Source organism: Oncorhynchus mykiss, chromosome 9, assembly GCF_013265735.2.
Source record: "Oncorhynchus mykiss isolate Arlee chromosome 9, USDA_OmykA_1.1, whole genome shotgun sequence".
NCBI lineage: Eukaryota > Metazoa > Chordata > Actinopteri > Salmoniformes > Salmonidae > Oncorhynchus > Oncorhynchus mykiss.
The window spans coordinates 73,198,980-73,222,108 of NC_048573.1; the positions used below are offsets into that span (position 1 = coordinate 73,198,980).

Here is a 23,129-nt window from a genome sequence, read left to right on the forward strand (position 1 = left end):
GAGACAGAGAGCGAGAGACAGAGAGCGAGAGACAGAGAGCGAGAGACAGAGAGCGAGAGACAGAGAGCGAGAGACAGAGAGCGAGAGACAGAGAGCGAGAGACAGAGAGCGAGAGACAGAGAGCGAGAGACAGAGAGCGAGAGACAGAGAGCGAGAGACAGAGAGCGAGAGACAGAGAGCGAGAGACAGAGAGCGAGAGACAGAGAGCGAGAGACAGAGAGCGAGAGACAGAGAGCGAGAGACAGAGAGCGAGAGACAGAGAGCGAGAGACAGAGAGCGAGAGACAGAGAGCGAGAGACAGAGAGCGAGAGACAGAGAGCGAGAGACAGAGAGCGAGAGACAGAGAGCGAGAGACAGAGAGCGAGAGACAGAGAGCGAGAGACAGAGAGCGAGAGACAGAGAGCGAGAGACAGAGAGCGAGAGACAGAGAGCGAGAGACAGAGAGCGAGAGACAGAGAGCGAGAGACAGAGAGCGAGAGACAGAGAGCGAGAGACAGAGAGCGAGAGACAGAGAGCGAGAGACAGAGAGCGAGAGACAGAGAGCGAGAGACAGAGAGCGAGAGACAGAGAGCGAGAGACAGAGAGCGAGAGACAGAGAGCGAGAGACAGAGAGCGAGAGACAGAGAGCGAGAGACAGAGAGCGAGAGACAGAGAGCGAGAGACAGAGAGCGAGAGACAGAGAGCGAGAGACAGAGAGCGAGAGACAGAGAGCGAGAGACAGAGAGCGAGAGACAGAGAGCGAGAGACAGAGAGCGAGAGACAGAGAGCGAGAGACAGAGAGCGAGAGACAGAGAGCGAGAGACAGAGAGCGAGAGACAGAGAGCGAGAGACAGAGAGCGAGAGACAGAGAGCGAGAGACAGAGAGCGAGAGACAGAGAGCGAGAGACAGAGAGCGAGAGACAGAGAGCGAGAGACAGAGAGCGAGAGACAGAGAGCGAGAGACAGAGAGCGAGAGACAGAGAGCGAGAGACAGAGAGCGAGAGACAGAGAGCGAGAGACAGAGAGCGAGAGACAGAGAGCGAGAGACAGAGAGCGAGAGACAGAGAGCGAGAGACAGAGAGCGAGAGACAGAGAGCGAGAGACAGAGAGCGAGAGACAGAGAGCGAGAGACAGAGAGCGAGAGACAGAGAGCGAGAGACAGAGAGCGAGAGACAGAGAGCGAGAGACAGAGAGCGAGAGACAGAGAGCGAGAGACAGAGAGCGAGAGACAGAGAGCGAGAGACAGAGAGCGAGAGACAGAGAGCGAGAGACAGAGAGCGAGAGACAGAGAGCGAGAGACAGAGAGCGAGAGACAGAGAGCGAGAGACAGAGAGCGAGAGACAGAGAGCGAGAGACAGAGAGCGAGAGACAGAGAGCGAGAGACAGAGAGCGAGAGACAGAGAGCGAGAGACAGAGAGCGAGAGACAGAGAGCGAGAGACAGAGAGCGAGAGACAGAGAGCGAGAGACAGAGAGCGAGAGACAGAGAGCGAGAGACAGAGAGCGAGAGACAGAGAGCGAGAGACAGAGAGCGAGAGACAGAGAGCGAGAGACAGAGAGCGAGAGACAGAGAGCGAGAGACAGAGAGCGAGAGACAGAGAGCGAGAGACAGAGAGCGAGAGACAGAGAGCGAGAGACAGAGAGCGAGAGACAGAGAGCGAGAGACAGAGAGCGAGAGACAGAGAGCGAGAGACAGAGAGCGAGAGACAGAGAGCGAGAGACAGAGAGCGAGAGACAGAGAGCGAGAGACAGAGAGCGAGAGACAGAGAGCGAGAGACAGAGAGCGAGAGACAGAGAGCGAGAGACAGAGAGCGAGAGACAGAGAGAGAGAGACAGAGACAGAGAGCAAGAGACAGAGAGCGAGAGACAGAGAGCGAGAGAGACAGAGCGAGAGAGACAGAGCGAGAGAGACAGAGAGAGTGAGACAGAGAGAGTGAGACAGAGAGCGAGAGACAGAGAGCGAGAGACAGAGAGACAGAGAGAGCGAGAGAGAGCGAGAGAGAGCGAGAGAGAGCGAGAGAGAGCGAGAGAGAGCGAGCGAGAGCGAGAGACAGAGAGAGAGAGAGAGCGAGAGACAGAGAGCGAGAGACAGAGAGCGAGAGACAGAGAGCGAGAGACAGAGAGAGACAGAGAGAGAGAGAGACAGAGAGAGAGAGAGAGCGAGAGAGAGAGAGAGAGAGAGCGAGAGAGCGAGAGAGCGAGAGAGAGAGAGAGAGAGAGAGAGAGAGCGAGAGAGCTCTTCTTTGTCTACGCCCATTCAGCATCGTTCACACCCTTTTGTGCATGCAGTTACATGCATAACAGTTAGACAGGCTACTGAACCGAAGGAGAGGACGCATCAATGCAGTCAACCAATGGAGGGAGGCTATTTCCAGAATAAAACAATATGAGTGAGAAAAAAAAAGGAAAAAAGTGAACTGGCGATACGTAAAAAAATATATATATATATAAAAATAAAAATGACATCAGTTTTCTGACCGATGCATGTTTAATATGGATCGGTTTGGGCTCTCCTGAACCGATGCATGTTTAATATGGATCGGTTTGGGCTCTCCTGAACCGATGCATGTTTAATATGGATCGGTTTGGGCTCTCCTGAACCGATGCATGTTTAATATGGATCGGTTTGGGCTCTCCTGAACCGATGCATGTTTAATATGGATCGGTTTGGGCTCTCCTGAACCGATGCATGTTTAATATGGATCGGTTTGGGCTCTCCTGAACCGATGCACGACTGACTTATGAGGTGAGGGTGAGCCGCCGGCCCAGTGAGGAAGAGCCGCCGGCCCAGTGAGGAAGAGCCGCCGGCCCAGTGAGGAAGAGCCGCCGGCCCAGTGTTCTAGTTGAGAGATGTTGGATGCACTCTCTCTCCAAGTGTGAAAAACAAAGCCTTTTATTTTGTCTCCCTGTTTGGTTTACACAATATTAGGAGCGCGGTGAGAGTCTTCATCCTCCATGTTACAGGGATACAGGGCGGTGCGAGTCTTCATCCTCCATGTTACAGGGATACAGGGCGGTGCGAGTCTTCATCCTCCATGTTACAGGGATACAGGGCGGTGCGGCTCTTCATCCTCCATGTTACAGCGATACAGGGCGGTGCGAGTCTTCATCCTCCGTGTTACAGGGCGGTGCGGGTCTTCATCCTCCATGTTACAGGGATACAGGGCGGTGCGGCTCTTCATCCTCCATGTTACAGGGATACAGGGCGGTGCGAGTCTTCATCCTCCGTGTTACAGGGATACAGGGCGGTGCGGCTCTTCATCCTCCATGTTACAGGGATACAGGGCGGTGCGGCTCTTCATCCTCCATGTTACAGCGATACAGGGCGGTGCGAGTCTTCATCCTCCGTGTTACAGGGCGGTGCGGGTCTTCATCCTCCGTGTTACAGGGCGGTGCGGGTCTTCATCCTCCGTGTTACAGGGCGGTGCGGGTCTTCATCCTCCGTGTTACAGGGCGGTGCGGGTCTTCATCCTCCATGTTACAGGGCGGCGCGGGTCTTCATCCTCCATGTTACAGGGCGGTGCAGGTCTTCATCCTCCATGTTACAGGGCGGTGCAGGTCTTCATCCTCCATGTTACAGGGCGGTGCAGGTCTTCATCCTCCATGTTACAGGGCGGTGCAGGTCTTCATCCTCCATGTTACAGGGCGGTGCAGGTCTTCATCCCCCATGTTACAGGGCGGTGCAGGTCTTCATCCTCCATGTTACAGGGCGGTGCGGGTCTTCATCCTCCATATTACAGAGCGATGTGGGATTTTATTTATTTTATTTAGTGGCCACTTACGGTGGGTGTCTTTCAGGGACCAAATATCTTGTTGCTTGCGGCTTTCAGTGGACACCTCCATGGGTTATTTAAAAACCACACCTGTTTCGTTTTGGTTGTTCTTAGTGAGACTCTTTGTTAGTTCTACCTTCTTTTCGAGTGACAATTTTTTGTTTCTTGTTGGGAAGTCACAATATAATATCAAAAGTGTTTTATTTAATGATGTGGTCTTACCTCTCCCAGATCGTTATACACTCAGGTACGTCTGGGTCTCCCTGCAGAGAGGCCTTGTGCTGCCAGATGAGCAGGACTCTGGAGAGCACCGACAGGGACTGGGGGTTGATGTACAAGGGCCACGGACCCTCAGAGAACGGAGCTACGCCCAACTGCTGCAGCAGGGTATTCTGGGAAAGACAAATAAGACTTATTTCAGACTAACAGCAGCTACTGTGCAAATACATGAGTACGTCCGTGTCCCCCCCCCCCCCCCCCCCCCCGAGTACGTTCGCATTAGAAAGGAGGTTCCCCTAACCTGCAGGGCTGGAGAGGGTAGGTCTGATGTCACTAGCGTATGGTTGAAGAGATACAGAGCAGAGGCAAACTCTTCATCTGAGGAACCTGTAGGGGGGGGGGGGGGGACGACACCAATATTAAATTAGGAATTTATTGAGACACGTCAAGTTATAACACCCGATTTGCATTAAAACATTTTATGAAAGCACTTTCCATCCGAGGGCATCAATATTTTCAATTGAATGGAAATACTTCAGGCTTGTGAGCGAGCGAGAGCTCATTTACTAAACGCATGTACACGATGATAATAATAATAATAAACGGTATTTTTACTTTTTTTTTGTTATTCCAACCAACCTTTGACGTCTTTGTCGACGTCCTTGATGATGCTGGCCAGCGTGGCCATGTGCTGTTCTGTCAGCGAGACAGACAGGTAGTTCCTGATGAAGTTGTTCCTGGATTTTAGCATGGAGGTGGTGATGAAGTTCAGGATGCTGGAGGCCAGGCTCAGGAACTGACACATCAATTAATAAATTAATATTTAACAGTAATACACACAGGCCTGTAAGCATAGTTTCTACTAGAACACATTTTTATTTATTTAATTAGTCAGTTAAAAAGGGCAAATTCTTATTTACAATGACGGCCTACTCCAGGCCAAACCCTAACGACGCTGGGCCCTATGGGATTCCCAAACACGGCAGGTTGCGATACAGCCTGGAATCGAACCAGGGTCTGTCGTGATGCCTCTAGCACTGAGACGCAGTGCCTTAGACCGCCGCGCCACTCGGGAGGCCCAACATAAAGTTGTGTTCTAAATTCTCCACCCTTCAACCCAGCGGTTTGCACCTGTTCACTCCCCTTCAATCCATTTTGGGATTGGTGGCAAGCATAGCCGGAGGAGAGGTTCCACTGTATTCCTTCAAACCAGCCCTTTCTTTATTCAAACTATTTATTTTACCTTTATTTAACTAGGCAAGTCAGTTTTTAAGAACAAATTCTAAAATGTTCAACAACGGCCTAGGAACAGTGGGGTTAAACTGCCTTGTCCAGGGCTCAGAACAACAGTCTACGAAGGGGATGTAACATGGACCCATTGGGAGAAGTGTACAGAAATCAGACCACAGCCTATGCCTGTTACTATAGATTACATTTTCATATCCATGTTGTGTTTCCTAACAACCCCAAGGCCTCACCAGCTCGGGGTCCTTGCGTCCGGCCAGGATGTTCCCGTTCTCTCCTGCGTTCTGCTTGGAGGGGCTCTTCAGTCTGGGAGAGGTCTCCAGGGGCGGGGGTGGGGGAGGTGGTGGGGGGGCCACCTTGTCTTTAGTTGGCGAGATGGTCTCCTCGAACCACAGGCCCAAGATGGGCTCGCTGTCGTCATCTGGATCAGGACGGGTAGGACACGAGGTTACACACAGACGGCCATGTCTCAGTGTTCAGTTCTAAACATGCCGTCTATACAAAGCACTGCCATCATCCTACGGCCTCTATAGTCATGTCCTAAGTCAGCTCTCTCTCTCTCGTTTAGCCTTCGTAACGTTGCATTAAATTAGTATTTGAAACAAGACATTTAGCCGTCACACTGCAAAAAAAAACAACGTTTATCTTACCTAGATATCTCTTACCATTAGAATGCACTGACTTGATGTTCTACTAAGGTAAATGATCTTAGCGCCATGGCTAATCATTTTGCTTACTTAAAAATATATATATATTTTTAAAGAATTGATACAAATTGGGGATAAGAAAATCTTATTTTAAAAAGATATTTGATCTTAAGACCGAGGCCGAGGTCTTACCGAGGCAAAATTATCTTAGTGGACTGGCAGATAACGCTTTAACTTTTTTTTTATTTTTTTAAAAGGCTCGAAACAAGTCAGAATATCTTAAAACGAGACGTTTTCTGGGTTAGGCCTTCATAACACTACATTAGGCCTTCATAACACTACATGAGGCCTTCATAACACTACATTAGGCCTTCATCACGCTACATTAGGCCTTCATAACACTACATTAGGCCTTCATAACACTACATGAGGCCTTCATAACACTACATTAGGCCTTCATAACACTACATGAGGCCTTCATAACACTACATGAGGCCTTCATAACACTACATTAGGCCTTCATAACACTACATGAGGCCTTCATAACACTACATGAGGCCTTCATAACACTACATGAGGCCTTCATAACACTACATTAGGCCTTCATAACACTACATGAGGCCTTCATAACACTACATGAGGCCTTCATAACACTACATTAGGCCTTCATCACGCTACATTAGGCCTTCATAACGCTACATTAGGCCTTCATAACACTACATGAGGCCTTCATAACACTACATGAGGCCTTCATAACACTACATTAGGCCTTCATAACACTACATGAGGCCTTCATAACACTACATGAGGCCTTCATAACACTACATGAGGCCTTCATAACACTACATGAGGCCTTCATAACACTACATGAGGCCTTCATAACACTACATTAGGCCTTCATAACACTACATGAGGCCTTCATAACACTACATGAGGCCTTCATAACACTACATTAGGCCTTCATCACGCTACATTAGGCCTTCATAACGCTACATTAGGCCTTCATAACACTACATGAGGCCTTCATAACACTACATGAGGCCTTCATAACACTACATTAGGCCTTCATAACACTACATTAGGCCTTCATAACACTACATTAGGCCTTCATAACACTACATGAGGCCTTCATAACACTACATGAGGCCTTCATAACACTACATTAGGCCTTCATCACGCTACATTAGGCCTTCATAACGCTACATTAGGCCTTCATAACACTACATGAGGCCTTCATAACACTACATGAGGCCTTCATAACACTACATTAGGCCTTCATAACACTACATGAGGCCTTCATAACACTACATGAGGCCTTCATAACACTACATGAGGCCTTCATAACACTACATGAGGCCTTCATAACACTACATGAGGCCTTCATAACACTACATTAGGCCTTCATAACACTACATGAGGCCTTCATAACACTACATGAGGCCTTCATAACACTACATTAGGCCTTCATCACGCTACATTAGGCCTTCATAACGCTACATTAGGCCTTCATAACACTACATGAGGCCTTCATAACACTACATGAGGCCTTCATAACACTACATTAGGCCTTCATAACACTACATTAGGCCTTCATAACACTACATTAGGCCTTCATAACGCTACATTTGGCCTTCATCACACTACATTAGGCCTTCATAACACTACATTTGGCCTTCATAACACTACATTTGGCCTTCATAACACTACATTAGTCTTTGCAAGACAACGTTTAGCCTTCATAACAGCAGGCAGAAATGTAGACTTCATAAGACTACACTGGCTGTGTTTACTCAGGCAGCCCGATTCTGACATTTATTTTCACTAATTGTTCTTTTGACTAATCATATAAAAATCGCTGAAAAAGACCTGCTGTGATTGGACAAAAGATCAGAATTGGGCTGCCTGTGTAAACGCAGCCATTTAGCCATCATAACAATAGTCTCGTAACGCCAGGCTACATTTAGCCACCATAGAGTTATATTTAACCTTCGTCGCACTGCCACAAGGTCAGAACAACGGCAAAAAAAAACCTTTGGTGCAATTGGCCTGCTGTCACACATGCCACGACAAGTGATCGCAAGTACACTACTCATCAACTGAAGCTGAGATTAAAAATGCATATAATAGCATGCATCAAAAGGGTATGAGAGAAGTATTTTATGCCATATTTGGGATATTGGATATGTGAGGCTTACATTCAGCTCTACTCAGAGACTAAGAAATACAGAGATTGTGTAGGCAACAAAACTTTCAGGGCAATCTAATTTGTGTTCCAACTATTGTCTTGAAACTTTTGATGCCAACATCAGAACCCATCAAAATTCTCCATCGCTCTCGGGAAGTCTGTATTTCTAGGACTCTGATGCTACTGCCTCTACTCAGCCTGGGTGGTGGTGCCCCAGTCCAAAAATCGAACTTTATTGTGGTTCATACAATAAAGTAAGCAAATTAACCATGACTGCGAGGTGTAAACTACGGTGTGACCTAAGGGACAGAAAGCTAGCTGCTGACCTGAAACATTAGCTGTTCTTGCTGTCCTCTGTCTTCTCTCTGCTGCTGAAATATAAACACTGCTATAGTGGGTGGAGATGGTGGCTCAGTTGGTAAGAGTATAGTATAACACTTCTATAGTGGGTGGAGATGGTGGCTCAGTTGGTAAGAGTATAACACTGCTATAGTGGGTGGAGACGGTGGCTCAGTTGGTAAGAGTATAACACTGCTATAGTGGGTGGAGACGGTGGTTCAGTTGGTAAGAGTATAACACTGCTATAGTGGGTGGAGACGGTGGCTCAGTTGGTAAGAGTATAACCCTGCTATAGTGGGTGGAGATGGTCCTGTGAGGTAGCTCAATTGGTAAGAGCATGGCTCTAGTAACACCAAAGTCGTGGGTTTGATTTCCGCTGAGGCCACATACACACAAAAAATGTCTGCGGTCACTGAGCTGTAAGTTGCTTATGATATAAGTGTCTGCTACATGGCATACTTCATAATAAGGATCATGTATATATATATATATATATATTATATATATACACACACACACAGTTGAAGTCGGAAGTTTACATACACTAAGGTTGGAGTCATTAAAACTTATTGTTCAACCACTCCACACATTTCTTGTTAACAAACTATAGTTTTGGCAAGTCGGTTCGGACATCTACTTTGTGCATGACACAAGTCATTTTTCCAACAATTGTTTACAGACAGATTATTTCACTGTATCACAATTCCAGTGGGTCAGAAGTTTACATACACAAAGTTGACTGTGCCTTTAAGTAGCTTGGGAAATTCCTGAAAATGTCATCATGGCTTTAGAAGCTTCTGATAGGCTAATTTACATAATGAGTCAATTGGAGGTGTACCTGTGGATGTATTTCAAGGACTTCCTTCAAACTCGATGCCTCTTTGCTTGACATCATGGGAAAATCAAAAGAAATCAGCCAAGACCTCAGAAAAACAAATTGTTGACCTCCAAGTCTGGTTCATCCTTGGGAGCAATTTCCAAAAACCTGAAGGTACCACGTTCATCTGTACCAACAATAGTACGCAAATATAAACACCATGAGACCACGCAAACGTCATAACGCTCAGGAAGGAAACGCCTTCTGTCTCCTAGAGATGAACGTACTTTGGTGCGAAAAGTGCAAATCAATCCCAGAACAACAGCAAAGGACCTTGTGAAGATGCTGAAGGAAACAGGTACAAAAGTATCTATATCCACAGTAAAACAAGTCCTATATCAACATAACCTGAAAGGCCGCTCAGCAAGGAAGAAGCCACTGCTCCAAAACCGCCATAAAAAAGCCAGACTACGGTTTTCAACTGCACATGTGGACAAAGATTGTACTTTTTGGAGAAATTTCCTCTGGTCTGATGAAACAAAAATAGAACTGTTTGGCCATAATGACCATCGTTATGTTTGGAGGAAAAAGGGGGAGGCTTGCAAGCCGAAGAACACCATCCCAACCGTGAAGCACGGGGGTGGCAGCATCATGTTGTGGGGGTGCTTTGCTGCAGGAGGGACTGGTGCACTTCACAAAATAGATGGCATCATGAGGGAGGAAAATGATGTGGATATATTGAAGCAACATCTCAAGACATCAGTCAGGAAGTTAAAGCTTGGTCACAAATGTCTTCCAAATGGACAATGACCCCAAGCATACTCGGGGTCAGAACTGAAAAAGCGTGTGCGAGCAAGGAGGCCTACAAACCTGACTCAGTTACACCAGCTCTGTCAGAAGGAATGGGCCAAAATTCACCCAACTTACTGTGGGAAGCTTGTGGAAGGCTACCTGAAACGTTTGACCCAAGTTAAACAATTTAAAAGGCAATGCTACCAAATACTAATTAAGTGTATGTAAACTTCTTACCCACTGGGCGTGTGATGAAAGAAATTAAAGCTGAAATAGAGTAATAGTAGAAAGAATTAGTTGACATTTCACATTCTTAAAATAAAGTGGTGATCCTAACTTACTTAAGAGAGGGATTTTTAACTAGGATTAAATGTCAGGAATTGTGAAAAACTGAGTTTATATCTATTTGGCGAAGGTGTATGTAAACTTCTGACTTCTACTGCATATACTCACATACACTACTAATGCCTGTGGATCAGATCTGGTGCACAGACTACTTTCATCTACTCTGTCTAATATCTTAAAGTACATCTTTATCTCTGATTTATTGCATTACAAGTTGTGTGTGTGTGATTCTGTCTCAGTTGTCATACATCTGACTTCTGACCAGTGGAGGTTGGTGTCACTTTAAAACCGAAGGACGTGGTCACTGTAATGGGTTTGATTAACGTTCCATTTATTCCATACCGGCCAAATGAGCCCACCCTCCTCCGATTTAAAGTGACGCCGACCTCCACTGCTGTCTAACCTCTGTTGCTGCGGCTGCTATTTCCCCCTGTGGTGATTTTACAGAGTCCCGCAACGCACAAGAACTGCCTGAACACATTCTTGACTCTTCTCAGGCCTGACTCTGACGTTAGCCCAGATACACAGGTTAAAACAAAAACACAGCTTTCAGAAGGCATACACACACACACACACACACACACACACACACCCTGGAACATTACACTTCAAACGGTTATTAGATCTGGTACACAGACTACTTTCATCTACTCTGTCTAATATCTTAAAGTACATTTTTATCTCTGATTTGTGTATGTGGTGGTTGGCATCAAGGGTTTTACAAATATTATAATAATGACTTGGAAGCTCTCAGCCCTCGTGATAGGAGATGAGAAGTGATGCTGTTCTTTATGACGTGGGGGGGGGCAGAGACAGAGAGAGAGAGAGAAACAGTGTAACAGAGAGTAACAGAGAGAAACAGAAACCGAGAGAAACAGAGAGAGAGAAACAGAGAGAGAGAAACAGAGAGAGAGAAACAGAGAGAGAGACAGAAACAGAGATGAGGGGAAGGGATAGGGGGCATTTACCTTGACTGCTGTCTTCCTCTGTGCTGCTGAAGTCATCTTCATAGTAGGTGTTGGAGTCTGTCGAGGCACTGGCATCACTGCTAACCGAGCCTTTCCTCTGACGCTGCAGGACACAGGCCTGGGGGGGGGGGGGGGGGGGGGAGACACGTCAACACAAGCATTATCAGCATGCCAGGCACAGCGTTTTTCAAAGCTTTCAATGCTTTTGTATTAGAAGCAGAGTTAGAACATGATGACTGAGCGGCTGATTAAAATCCTCATTTACTGGAGGAGCAGCAGACTCAGATCAATTGTTAGAGGAACAGTAGTTTCCATGTCACATACAGATGATACCACAGTGTGGTAAAAACCACACGATGAACACACCGTAGTGAAAAATTTAAAAAACTGTCGGTGTGGCCTGGCTGGTTTGGTGCTGCAGCCTTCAGCACGTGTCTGTGGGGTTGAATCTGTGTGACAAAACCGCACATTTTTAGAGTGGCCCTTTTTCCCCATTGTCCCCAGCACAAGGTGCACCTGTGTAATGATCCTGTTGTTTAATCAGCTTCTTGATGTGACACACCTGTCAGGTGGATTATCTTGGCAAAGGAGAAATGTTCACTAACATGGATGTAAAAATTAAAATTTGGTTTATTTTTTAGATAGATAGATATAATAAGTTAAAAACAGTTTAGTACCTTCTTGTATGAGGTGGACAGAAGGTTGAACAGCAGGTTGGTAAGGGGAACAGAGTCCAGGAGTCTCTGAACCCTCTGGGTGGAGGTGTTCTGCGCCATGATGTTGAGTTCTGCTGGGGGACCGTCACTGGCCCAACCCTGGGGAGAGAAGAGATGGGGGGGGGGGGGGGGGGTGGAGAGAAGAGAGGGAGGGGGGGTGGTGGAGAGAAGAGAGGGAGGGGGGATGGAGAGAAGAGATGGGGGGGGTGGAGAGAAGAGAGGGAGGGGGGGGTGGTGGAGAGAAGAGAGGGAGGGGGGGGTGGAGAGAAGAGAGGGAGGGGGGGGGGTGGAGAGAAGAGAGGGAGGGGGGTGGTGGAGAGAAGAGAGGGAGGGGGGGGGGGTGGAGAGAAGAGAGGGAGAGGGGGGGTGGAGAGAAGAGAGGGAGAGGGGGGGTGGAGAGAAGAGAGGGAGAGGGGGGGTGGAGAGAAGAGAGGGAGAGGGGGGGTGGAGAGAAGAGAGGGAGAGGGGGGGTGGAGAGAAGAGAGGGAGGGTGGAGAGAAGAGAGGGAGGGTGGAGAGAAGAGAGGGGGGGTGGAGAGAAGAGATGGGGGGGGTGGAGAGAAGAGAGGGAGGGTGGAGAGAAGAGAGGGAGGGTGGAGAGAAGAGAGGGAGAGGGGGGGTGGAGAGAAGAGAGGGAGAGGGGGGGTGGAGAGAAGAGAGGGAGAGGGGGGGTGGAGAGAAGAGATGGGGGGGGGGTGGAGAGAAGAGAGGGAGGGTGGAGAGAAGAGAGGGAGAGGGGGGGTGGAGAGAAGAGAGGGAGAGGGGGGGTGGAGAGAAGAGAGGGAGGGTGGAGGGGTGGAGAGAAGAGAGGGATGGGGGGGTGGAGAGAAATAATGGGGGGAGAGAAAGAGGCAGAGGGAGAGAGAAAGAGGGCTGGAGTTTCACTGGGTCTCGAACATAAGAATCACCATAAATTATGAAAATAGTGATTGATCCATATTACATGTGTGGGCTGGATTGCTACAGATAAATCATTTCTTTACATAAATCATTAATCTATCAGAGGGTATATTTGGGTGTTAGCCTGAGAACATACTTTTGAAATGTTTGCGTCCCGGTTTGATAAGAAGCGTCTATGTACATGGCACAGTTTGTAGACGTTTTGGGACTATTTAAACATTGTGGTGGTGGTGCTGGCGGGGGGGTGGGGGGGATAATAATAATACTCACTGCACTGACCCGGTGCAGAGCCTCCACCTGCAGGTCTTGGAAAAGGGAGGTCAGCAGTTTGATGGAGTGGTTGGCCAGGATCACCGACAGGACACCAAAGCCTTGATGTCTGAGACGAGAGAACAGAGAGTCTCAATGAAACCGCAAACAGGTTTTTTTTTTTTAATTTTATTTTTTAAAATCAGTCTTTCTTTGATACTTTCAGGTCCAAAGTTTGAAAATAAAAAAATATTATTCTCAAATAGTTCAATATTGCTTGTAAATGTAAACGGTTTAAATTGGGATCTTTAGTTAGCAATTCATTTGAGTTTCATGGAGATCGCTGTGTGCAATCTTACCATTTAACCACTTACTGACTGACTGACTTTATGGTCTCCAAGGGGAAATGTTGTTGCAGTGTCATGTACACGTTTAAAGCCACGATTAAATACAAAACAAAGCTAACAATACAACTTTCATAACAGTTACATACTTAACCTAAATGGTTAGTAACTACCAGAGAGCTACCCACCCTTTGGCCGGGCCCAGTTTAGGGGAGCCTGCTCCGTCCTTGGTGCGGGCGGCTATGTCTCGGACCCTGAGCGCGGCCAGAGGGTCCTTCTCCTTGCCCTTGTCAGCCAGGGTGGTGGGACTCAGGTTGAGGATCAGGTAGAGGCTGTTCAGCAGACACCACGCTCCCAGCAGCTGGAAGTTCTGGTAATGCTCCCCTCCAGCTCTGCGGGAGCTGCTGATGGCCTGGCCGATCATTTCGTAGATGTCCAGCTGTTTAGAAAAACACATCAAAACCCATGAGAAATTAACTCAAATCAGAAGACAAGAATGGGTTTCCTAATATCCTATTTATTTAAGTAGAGGATTATTTTATTTCTTTTTTTGGGGGGGGGGTTAAAAATACACACTGAGTTTACAAAACATTAACACCTGCTCTTTCCATGTCATAGACTGACCAGGTGAGAGATATGATCCCTTATTGAGGTCACCTGTTAAATCCACTTCAAATCAGTGTAGATGAAAGGGGAGGAGACAGGTGGTTAAAGAAGGATTTTTAAGCCTTGAAACATGGATTGTGTACGTGTGTCATTCAGAGGGTGAATGGACAAAAAAATATTTAAAAAGTGCCTTTGAACGGGGTATGGTGGTAGATGCCAGGTGCACCGGTTTGTGTCAAGAACTGCAACGCTGCTGGGTTTTTCACGCTCAACAGTTTCCCGTGTGGATCAAGAACGGTCCACCACCCAAAGGACATCCAAAGTAGAATCCACATGAGGCCAGCGTCCCTGTGGAACGCTTTCGACACCTTGTGGAGTCCACGCCACGGGGGGGGGGGGGGGGCAAAACCAATATTTACAACAAACAAAAAAAAAAAAGTGTTCTTAATTGAATGTTTTATATAAACACTCATGTTTATACGTACACATTTCTGTACGATGGTAGCAGCGTCATTTTCATAGTCCTCCTCTTTGGAGCTGGTGGAGGCTGTGCGAAGTTGCAGGCCGCTGCCCACCTGCAGAATGGCCATGCACGTGGCAACGCTCACACCTGGAGGAGAGGAGAAGCACATGTTATATAGATTCATTATTGACTGACTGAGAAACACACATTATATATATAGATTCATTAAAGACCTCAAAAAAAAGGTACTAAAACCGCTCAGCACTATCAAGTACACTACTATATATATATATATATATAAATAAATAAGCAAAGCGGAGATGGAACCCAACATGAACCCATAATAGCGTACCTGCGTAGAGGCAGCTGAGTGCCAACACAGTCATGTCCAGAAGTCTCCCAGGAGTCAGGGGCTCCAGGACAGGCAAGGACAAGGTGTCCCGGGCCATGGCCACATCTATCACCAGGGAGTGGAACCTGACAAGGTCAGAGGTCACACACACAAATGTCAGAGACACAGGGGGGGAAAACACTGAGGTAAGCACAGGTAGGGTGCCAAAAGAGAGCGCCACAGGGCGCGAGAGCAACAGAGCGCGCTATATATAACCTTGGGGGGGGGGGGGGGGGGGGCTGATTGGTGTCATACGTATGCTCCTGCTAACACACCTGACTCCAATAATCAACGAATCATGATCTTCAGTTTAAAATGCAAACAGTTTGCTCGAAATGGGGGAGACACTAATTCAGGCCCCCGAGGACTGGGGGGGAGGAGGGGGTGACGCGACACTAAATCAGGCCCCCGAGGACTGGAATTGCCCAGGCCTGCTTATAGAGAGGGGCAGTATGCTGGAGGACCAGAGGAACCTGTCAGGTGAGACAAATTGGTTTGTTGAAAAATTCTAAAAGTACACCCCCCCCCCCCCCCCCCAAAAACATTCCCACAAACCTACCCGTTGCGGACAGCAGTTGCGTCTCCGACGGTGGCGGGCATGATGAAGAAGGAGTTGGCCGAGACGGCGTCCTGGAACCGGTTGATATAGCGCAGGAAGTAAGGGAGGTTGAGGCAGACACGCAGCAACTTCTCCGACCCGCCCAGTTCCTGCAGACTGGACACGTTCTGGGACACAAAGGCATTCTTCATTTTGGCCTGGAAGGTCTGGTCTGTCGTCGCCTGGTCCTCACTCTCACTCTCCGCCTAAACAGACAGCACAACAAAACAAACACTGTAAATCAGACTGAATAAAAAATTCATAAATAGAAAATTGGTGTTTTAGAAGTGAAGATGCAGATACTTGATACAATTGACATGAAACGAGCCCTTTGTTTTTACTCCCTAAGGTTAAATAAAATAAATAAAAAGTCAGAAATAAGCTACAACTTAAGTAACTATCCCATCAAATGGATAGGGACCGCCCGCTCTCCCCGTTCCACCACACAGTCCCCATCCCGCTCTCCCCGTTCCACAGTCCCTATTCTGCCCTTCCCGTTCCCCACCGCACAGTCCCCATTCCGCTCCTCCCGTTCCCCACCGCACAGTCCCCATTCCGCTCCTCCCGATCCCCACCCCACAGTCCCCATTCCGCTCCTCCCGATCCCCATTCCACTCCTCCCGTTCCCCACCCCACAGTCCCCATTCCGCTCCTCCCGATCCCCAGTCCACTCCTCCCGTTCCCCACCCCACAGTCCCCATTCCGCTCCTCCCGATCCCCAGTCCACTCCTCCCGTTCCCCACCCCACAGTCCCCATTCCGCTCCTCCCGATCCCCAGTCCACTCCTCCCGTTCCCCACCCCACAGTCCCCATTCCCCTCCTCCCGTTCCCCACCGCACAGTCCCCATTCCCCTCCTCCCGTTCCCCACCGCACAGTCCCCATTCCCCTCCTCCCGTTCCCCACCGCACAGTCCCCATTCCCCTCCTCCCGTTCCCCACAGTCCCCATTCCGCTCCTCCCGTTCCCCACCCCACAGTCCCCATTCCGCTCCTCCCGTTCCCCAAAGCACAGTCCCCATTCCCCTCCTCCCGTTCCCCACAGTCCCCATTCCGCTCCTCCCGTTCCCCACCGCACAGTCCCCATTCCCCTCCTCCCGTTCCCCAAAGCACAGTCCCCATTCCCCTCCTCCCGTTCCCCACAGTCCCCATTCCGCTCCTCCCGTTCCCCACCCCACAGTCCCCATTCCGCTCCTCCCGTTCCCCAAAGCACAGTCCCCATTCCGCTCCTCCTGTTCCCCAGTCCCCATTCCGCTCCTCCCGTTCCCCACAGTCCCCATTCCGCTCCTCCCGTTCCCCACAGTCCCCATTCCGCTCCTCCCGTTCCCCACCCCACAGTCCCCATTCCGCTCCTCCCGATCCCCATTCCCAGTCCACTCCTCCCGTTCCCCACCCCACAGTCCCCATTCCCCTCCTCCCGTTCCCCACCGCACAGTCCCCATTCCCCTCCTCCCGTTCCCCACCGCACAGTCCCCATTCCCCTCCTCCCGTTCCCCACCGCACAGTCCCCATTCCCCTCCTCCCGTTCCCCACAGTCCCCATTCCGCTCCTCCCGTTCCCCACCCCACAGTCCCCATTCCGCTCCTCCCGTTCCCCAAAGCACAGTCCCCATTCCCCTCCTCCCGTTCCCCACAGTCCCCATTCCGCTCCTCCCGTTCCCCACCCCACAGTCCCCATTCCGCTCCTCCCGTTCCCCAAAGCACAGTCCCCATTCCCCTCCTCCCGTTCCCCACAGTCCCCATTCCGCTCCTCCCGTTCCCCACCCCACAGTCCCCATTCCGCTCCTCCCGTTCCCCAAAGCACAGTCCCCATTCCGCTCCTCCCGTTCCCCAGTCCCCATTCCGCTCCTCCCGTTCCCCACAGTCCCCATTCCGCTCCTCCCGTTCCCCACAGTCCCCATTCCGCTCCTCCCGTTCCCCACCCCACAGTCCCCATTCCGCTCCTCCCGATCCCCATTCCCCACAGTCCCTATTCCTCTCCTCCCGTTCCCCACAGTCCCTATTCCGCTCCTCCCGATCCCCAAAGCACAGTCCCTATTCCGCTCCTCCCGTTCCCCACAGTCCCCATTCCGCTCCTCCCGATCCCCAAAGCACAGTCCTTATTCCGCTAATTCCATTCCCCACAGTCCCTATTCCGCTTATCCCATTACACTGACCTGTGTGCGTCCTGAGGGAGAGGCCAGCACGGTGAGGTCAGGGTTGAACACAGAGGTCAGCTGATTGAAGAAGTTCATCTGTACTTCCTTGTGTCGCAGCTCAGGGTTCACTGGAGACAGCACCTCCTTCTGGTCCTCCACTGAGAGGAGGAGGAGACACAGGACAGAGTGAGACCGACTGGTACTGACAATATAGAAACCATAGACAAACACATGCAGCTCGGGAGAGGGAATCTCCTGCTGGGAGAGACACAGAACACACAGGCATGGTCATACAAAGACAGAAAAGATTGAGACAGACTAACATAAACAAAACAAGACATTAGTGTCCCAAGGTAGACCGAAACTGCTAGCCTGCACTGGGAGTCTGGCCTGCACCATGCCTGCTCCACTGCTAGCCTGCACTGGGAGTCTGGCCTGCTCCAATGCTAGCCTGTACTGGGAGTCTGGGTTGTATCATGTTAGCTCCACTAACTCACTGCTTGCCTGGGAGTCTGGGTTGTATCATGTTAGCTCCACTAACTCACTGCTAGCCTGGGAGTCTGGGCTGCATCATGTTAGCTCCACTAACTCACTGCTAGCCTGTACTGGGAGTCTGGACTGCATCATGTTAGCTCCACTAACTCACTGGGAGTCTGGACTGCATCATGTTAGCTCCACTAACTCACTGCTAGCCTGGGAGTCTGGACTGCATCATGTTCTGTGCATCATGAGTGGTGAGCTAACACAATTGAATAATGCGACACGGCATGAAGAAATATTGAAACTTAATTACTGTTCGCAAAACAAGGTCCATACAGACAAAAAGATACAGGTTTGTAGGTCTACAGTGCCTTCAGAAAGTATTCACACCGCTTAACATGTTCCACATGTTGTTGTGTTACAGCCTGAATTTAAAAGGAGTTAAATGTATATTGTGTGTCACTGACCTACACACAATACCCCATAACGTCAGTGGAATTATATTTTAGAATTTTGTTTACAAATTAATTATAAATAAGTATTCAACCCCTTTGTTATGTTAAGCCTAAATATGTTCAGGCGTAAAAATGTGCTTAACAAGTCACATAAGTTAGATGGACTCACTGTGTGTAATAGTGTACCTCATCTCTGTACTCCACACATTAAGATAATTGCAAGGTCCCTCAGTCGAGCAGTGAATTTCAAGCACAGATTCAACCACAAAGACCAGGGACGTTTTTCAGTGCCTCGTAAAGAAGGGCACCTATTAGTAGACATTGAATATCCCATTGAGTATGGTGAAGTTATTAATTACACTTTGGATGGTGTACCAATACACCCAGTCACTACAAAGATACAGGCGCCCTTCCTAACTCAGTTACCGGAGAGGAAGGAAAACGCTCAGCGATTTCACCATGAGGCCAATGGTGACTTTAAAACAGTTACAGAATTGAGTGGCTGTGATAGGAGAAAACTGAGGATGGATCAACATTGTAATTTCCCATAATACTAACCTAATTGACTAAGTCAAAGGAAGGAAGCCTGTACAGAATACAAAATATTCCAACACATACGTAGGACCTAAAGTAAAACTGCAAAACATTTGGCAAAGAAATGTATATCCTGAATTACAAAGAGTTATGTTTGGGGTAAATCCAACACAACATCACTGAGTACAACTTCATATTTTCAAGAATGGTTGTGGCTGAATCATGTTATGGGTATGCTTCTCATCAGCAGGAACTAGGGAGGTTTTTTTTTATTATAAAAAGGAACATAATAAAGGCCTTCTGAGTGGCGCAGCGGTCTAAGACACCGCATCGTAGGGGTTAAGGCATCACTACAGACCCGGGTTTGTTTTCAGGCTGTGTCACAACCAGCCGTGAGCAGGAGTCTAATTCCCGCTCTCTCTTCTCTCGGAGGACCTGGGCCCTAGGACCATACCTCAGGACTACCTGGCATGATGACTCCTGGCTGTCCCCAGTCCACCTGGTCGTGCTGCTGCTCCAGTTTCAACTGTTCTGCCTGCGGCTATGGAACCCTGACCTGTTCACCGGACATGCTACCTGTTCCAGACCTGCTGTTTTCAACTCTCTCTACCGCACCTGCCGTCTCTAACTCTGAATGATCGGCTATGAAAAGCCAGCTGACATTTACTCAGTTGACTGCTGACCTGTTGCACCCTCTACAACCACTGTGATATTATTATTATTTGACCCTGCTGGTCATCTATGAACGTTTGAACATCTTGGCCATGTTCTGTTATAATCTCCGACCCGGCACAGCCAGAAGAGGACTAGCCACCCCTCAGAGCCCGGTTCCTCTCTAGGTTACTTCCAAGGTTCCAGTCTTTCTAGGGAGTTTTTCCCCTAGCCATCGTGCTTCTACACCTGCATTGCTTGCTGCTTGGGGTTTTAGGCTGGGTTTCTGTACAGCACTTGTGACATCAGCTGATGTAAAAAGGGCTTTTTAAATACATTTGATTGATTGATTGATTGATTGATTGGACTTCACTTTCAATAAATGTGCAAACATTTTTTAAACATGTTTTCACTGTCATTATGGGGTATTGTGTGTAGATGGGTGAGAACAAATATATATTTAATTATATATTTAATCCATTTTGAATTCAGGCTTTAACAACAATGTGGAATAAGTAACGGATTTTGGATACTGAAGGCACTAACTTTCTATGCTTACTGCTGAAACTAACATCAATTCACTACCCTACTACTTTGTTTGTGATTAACAAACCATAACGCAAAAAATATTCTGTTTCAAAGACCATTGCCACTCAAAACTTCTCTCCCTCAGCCAAAGATGTATTGCCTCAAGCGAACTGAGGGGTCCGACAGGCCGCACAGCTCTTGGCTCATTAAATGACTTCATTACTGGTTCGAGACAGGGCACACTTGTATAAAAAAAAAAATAAGCTACTTCTATGCAAATGTTGTTGATCAGTACGATGAAGTAAGTACCACATGGAAGAGAAGCAGATTGCCATCTGTAGCTCCGTGAAATCAGCCGAGCTCAATAACTCCCCGCATTCACACACACACACTTATTGAATATGCATTCACCTGTATCATAAATATTTTCTTAAAATTGACCCAGTTTATCAAGAGATTAAACCATTCAAATATATTATTAACATTAAGTCATGTAGTTAGATGTTTTTACTAAAGTCAAATTGAGTGTAAAATATTGGTTCATTAAAAAGCATACAAGGCTGTCTGTCTGTCTCTGGGGAAAAAAAAGTACAACGTTTAAAAATGGAATGATATTTTGAACCCAAATGAAGCCCAACGATTGGACAGAGCAGGAGCTGAGTTTCTGGATCGAGTGGTGACATTCTGTGACTGACTAATATTCCTTTTTTTTTTACTGTGGTATTGTTTTGGTATCGAGACACTAAACATGGTATCGTGACACCACTAGAGGACAACAGGTCTACACAGACAGGGAAAAACACCGTCAAGCACACACACACACAGATACACAACCCCGTCTCTGGGCAGGGACCAATGACCATCCATGAGGGAATGTGAAAGGCCTAAATCCCTACTGACAGAAGCAGGGGAACAAAGCTCTCTTTCTGCCAGCCCAGCACTAGTCAAATAACACTGATCCATAGACTGACGATGAGATGCTGTCTAGACCAATAGGCTAGAGTATGGGATAGCATCCAATAGAAGTAAAATGGAATATCTTCTAATATATAGGGCCCTATAAAATGTATTTCCTACTTTTTCAGGCTGCCATAGAAAAATCATAATAATCAGGTAATTGCTAAAAAATATAATAATAATTTAATTACATTTTTTTTTAAATAGGAAAACAATTTGGATGTTGCAAGTCCACAACACAATGCTTAAACCGCATGAGGAGATCACTTTCAAGGTCTTGGGGAGGAGAAATAAATAAAAATAATAATCGAAGAAATGACGATTTTTGGGTGTCGTTACCCTTTAATACAAGTGTGCCCTTTAGCACTCATGTGATGGCAGAGTTTTGCTTAACAAAATGGCCACAGGATTTATGCAAATAATCAGGGGACCATTCTGCCAGGTAGGCATAGGTAGTGAAAGGGGCAGTGCAGTTAAAAATGTGATTTCCTTTAAATATACTTCCACACCAGGAGGTCAAAATATCTCAATTTTCACATTTTCAGTGTTGCCTTTGTGTAAAAAAAAAACATAATAAAATACATTTAAAAAAATATTAATATAAAAATAAAAAAACAGGGAATTTCAGCCTGTTCAGGCAGGATGGAACTTTCGACCCACATCATGATGTCACAATGTGATCTGATTACAATAGACCAATGACTGTTCATCTGGATAAGGGGATGGGCTCGAGACTATCCCAAATCAGCCAATCAGAGCTGTGTATAAACATATGTTAATTTGTTTCCTAACGCCCCACACGATCAGACTGAGCGACATAGTGATTTTTTAAAAACCGTGCGCACCGCACACACAGACGGGGCCATCCATTCCTGTGCCGTTTCAGAAAGCTGCATTTTGTTGATGTCTTGTGATTAACTTGGGAAAATTAATGAATTTTCTAACAAGTTCAATACATTTTAGAAAATTGTTGAATTGTGTTTTAAAATGTCTGGATTATAGGATACCGTCTAGGTCCTCCGCAAAACAGATTTTATAGGGTCCTAAATATACAGGTTCATAGACTGATAAGAGCTAGACCACAAGCGCATGGGATTAGTTCCATACTATTCAACAATAGCTAGGTTTTCATCCAATTGAAGACAGATATTCATGAGAATATTCTAAAATTTAAAAAAAAAAATGCATTTTCTACCAAATGGACTTATTGCAGATCAAAATTAGTGAATGGTGACTTGGTGCACACAAAAGCTTACGTTTTCATGTACCCGAATTTAAAAATGTGATGTGATTTTAAACTATCATTCCACATATTTCAAATTGAACCAACAAAAAAAAAAAAATATGGCAACATGTCAAATTATCTTGTTGGCATTGATATAATTTTAACAGAAATTCGCCGGCTAAAAACAGTGGATGAAAACGTGGTTGGTGACAGGAAACTAAACTGAGCAGCAATCAGTTATTTCATCCCCATGCTTTCAATCAGAAACTAGTCTGCCTAAGCAGTCAGCTTGCCAACCACAACGTTAACAATGTTTCAGCATCGGTCTGGGATTTACCCAGACAAAAAGGCCTTGATAAACTGGCAATTGTTTTTAGGCAATGTTGCTGGCAACAGAATAGGGTATGAGACACTGGCGCAATGCTGAGCAAAATGGAAATGATACATTTTAAATGAAGCATATTGTTTTTATACTTAAAACTCAATATTCCCATTTATTTACTAATCTCCTATAGCTTGTTGCTGCCTGTTTACTGCCACATGCTGTACAGGAATGTATCATCTAACCAAGCGGTCTCGCAGCTATCCTGGGC

The 23,129-nt window shown here is 47.2% G+C and overlaps 1 protein-coding gene across 14 annotated transcripts in view; it reads right to left on the reverse strand.

The window, feature by feature from the left end:
- ubr4 (ubiquitin protein ligase E3 component n-recognin 4) overlaps window positions 1-23,129 on the reverse strand; it is a 161,348-nt gene that overhangs the window by 128,286 nt on the left and 9,933 nt on the right. For 10 of the 14 annotated variants that reach the window (XM_036988959.1, XM_036988966.1, XM_036988968.1 and 7 more), the window contains exons 5-17: window positions 17,725-17,864; window positions 15,535-15,779; window positions 14,937-15,061; window positions 14,607-14,731; window positions 13,704-13,954; window positions 13,193-13,301; window positions 11,985-12,122; window positions 11,308-11,425; window positions 8,373-8,417; window positions 5,448-5,635; window positions 4,609-4,765; window positions 4,271-4,356; window positions 3,973-4,142 (exon numbers count right to left, since the gene is read on the reverse strand). In XM_036988959.1, the coding sequence (XP_036844854.1) occupies window positions 3,973-4,142; window positions 4,271-4,356; window positions 4,609-4,765; window positions 5,448-5,635; window positions 8,373-8,417; window positions 11,308-11,425; window positions 11,985-12,122; window positions 13,193-13,301; window positions 13,704-13,954; window positions 14,607-14,731; window positions 14,937-15,061; window positions 15,535-15,779; window positions 17,725-17,864 (1,897 nt within the window). Of the gene's footprint in view, window positions 1-3,972; window positions 4,143-4,270; window positions 4,357-4,608; window positions 4,766-5,447; window positions 5,636-8,372; window positions 8,418-10,231; window positions 10,262-11,307; window positions 11,426-11,984; window positions 12,123-13,192; window positions 13,302-13,703; window positions 13,955-14,606; window positions 14,732-14,936; window positions 15,062-15,534; window positions 15,780-17,724; window positions 17,865-23,129 lie in introns of all 14 variants that reach the window. The other 4 variants (XM_036988970.1, XM_036988965.1, XM_036988957.1 and 1 more) reach the window with 3 other exon arrangements.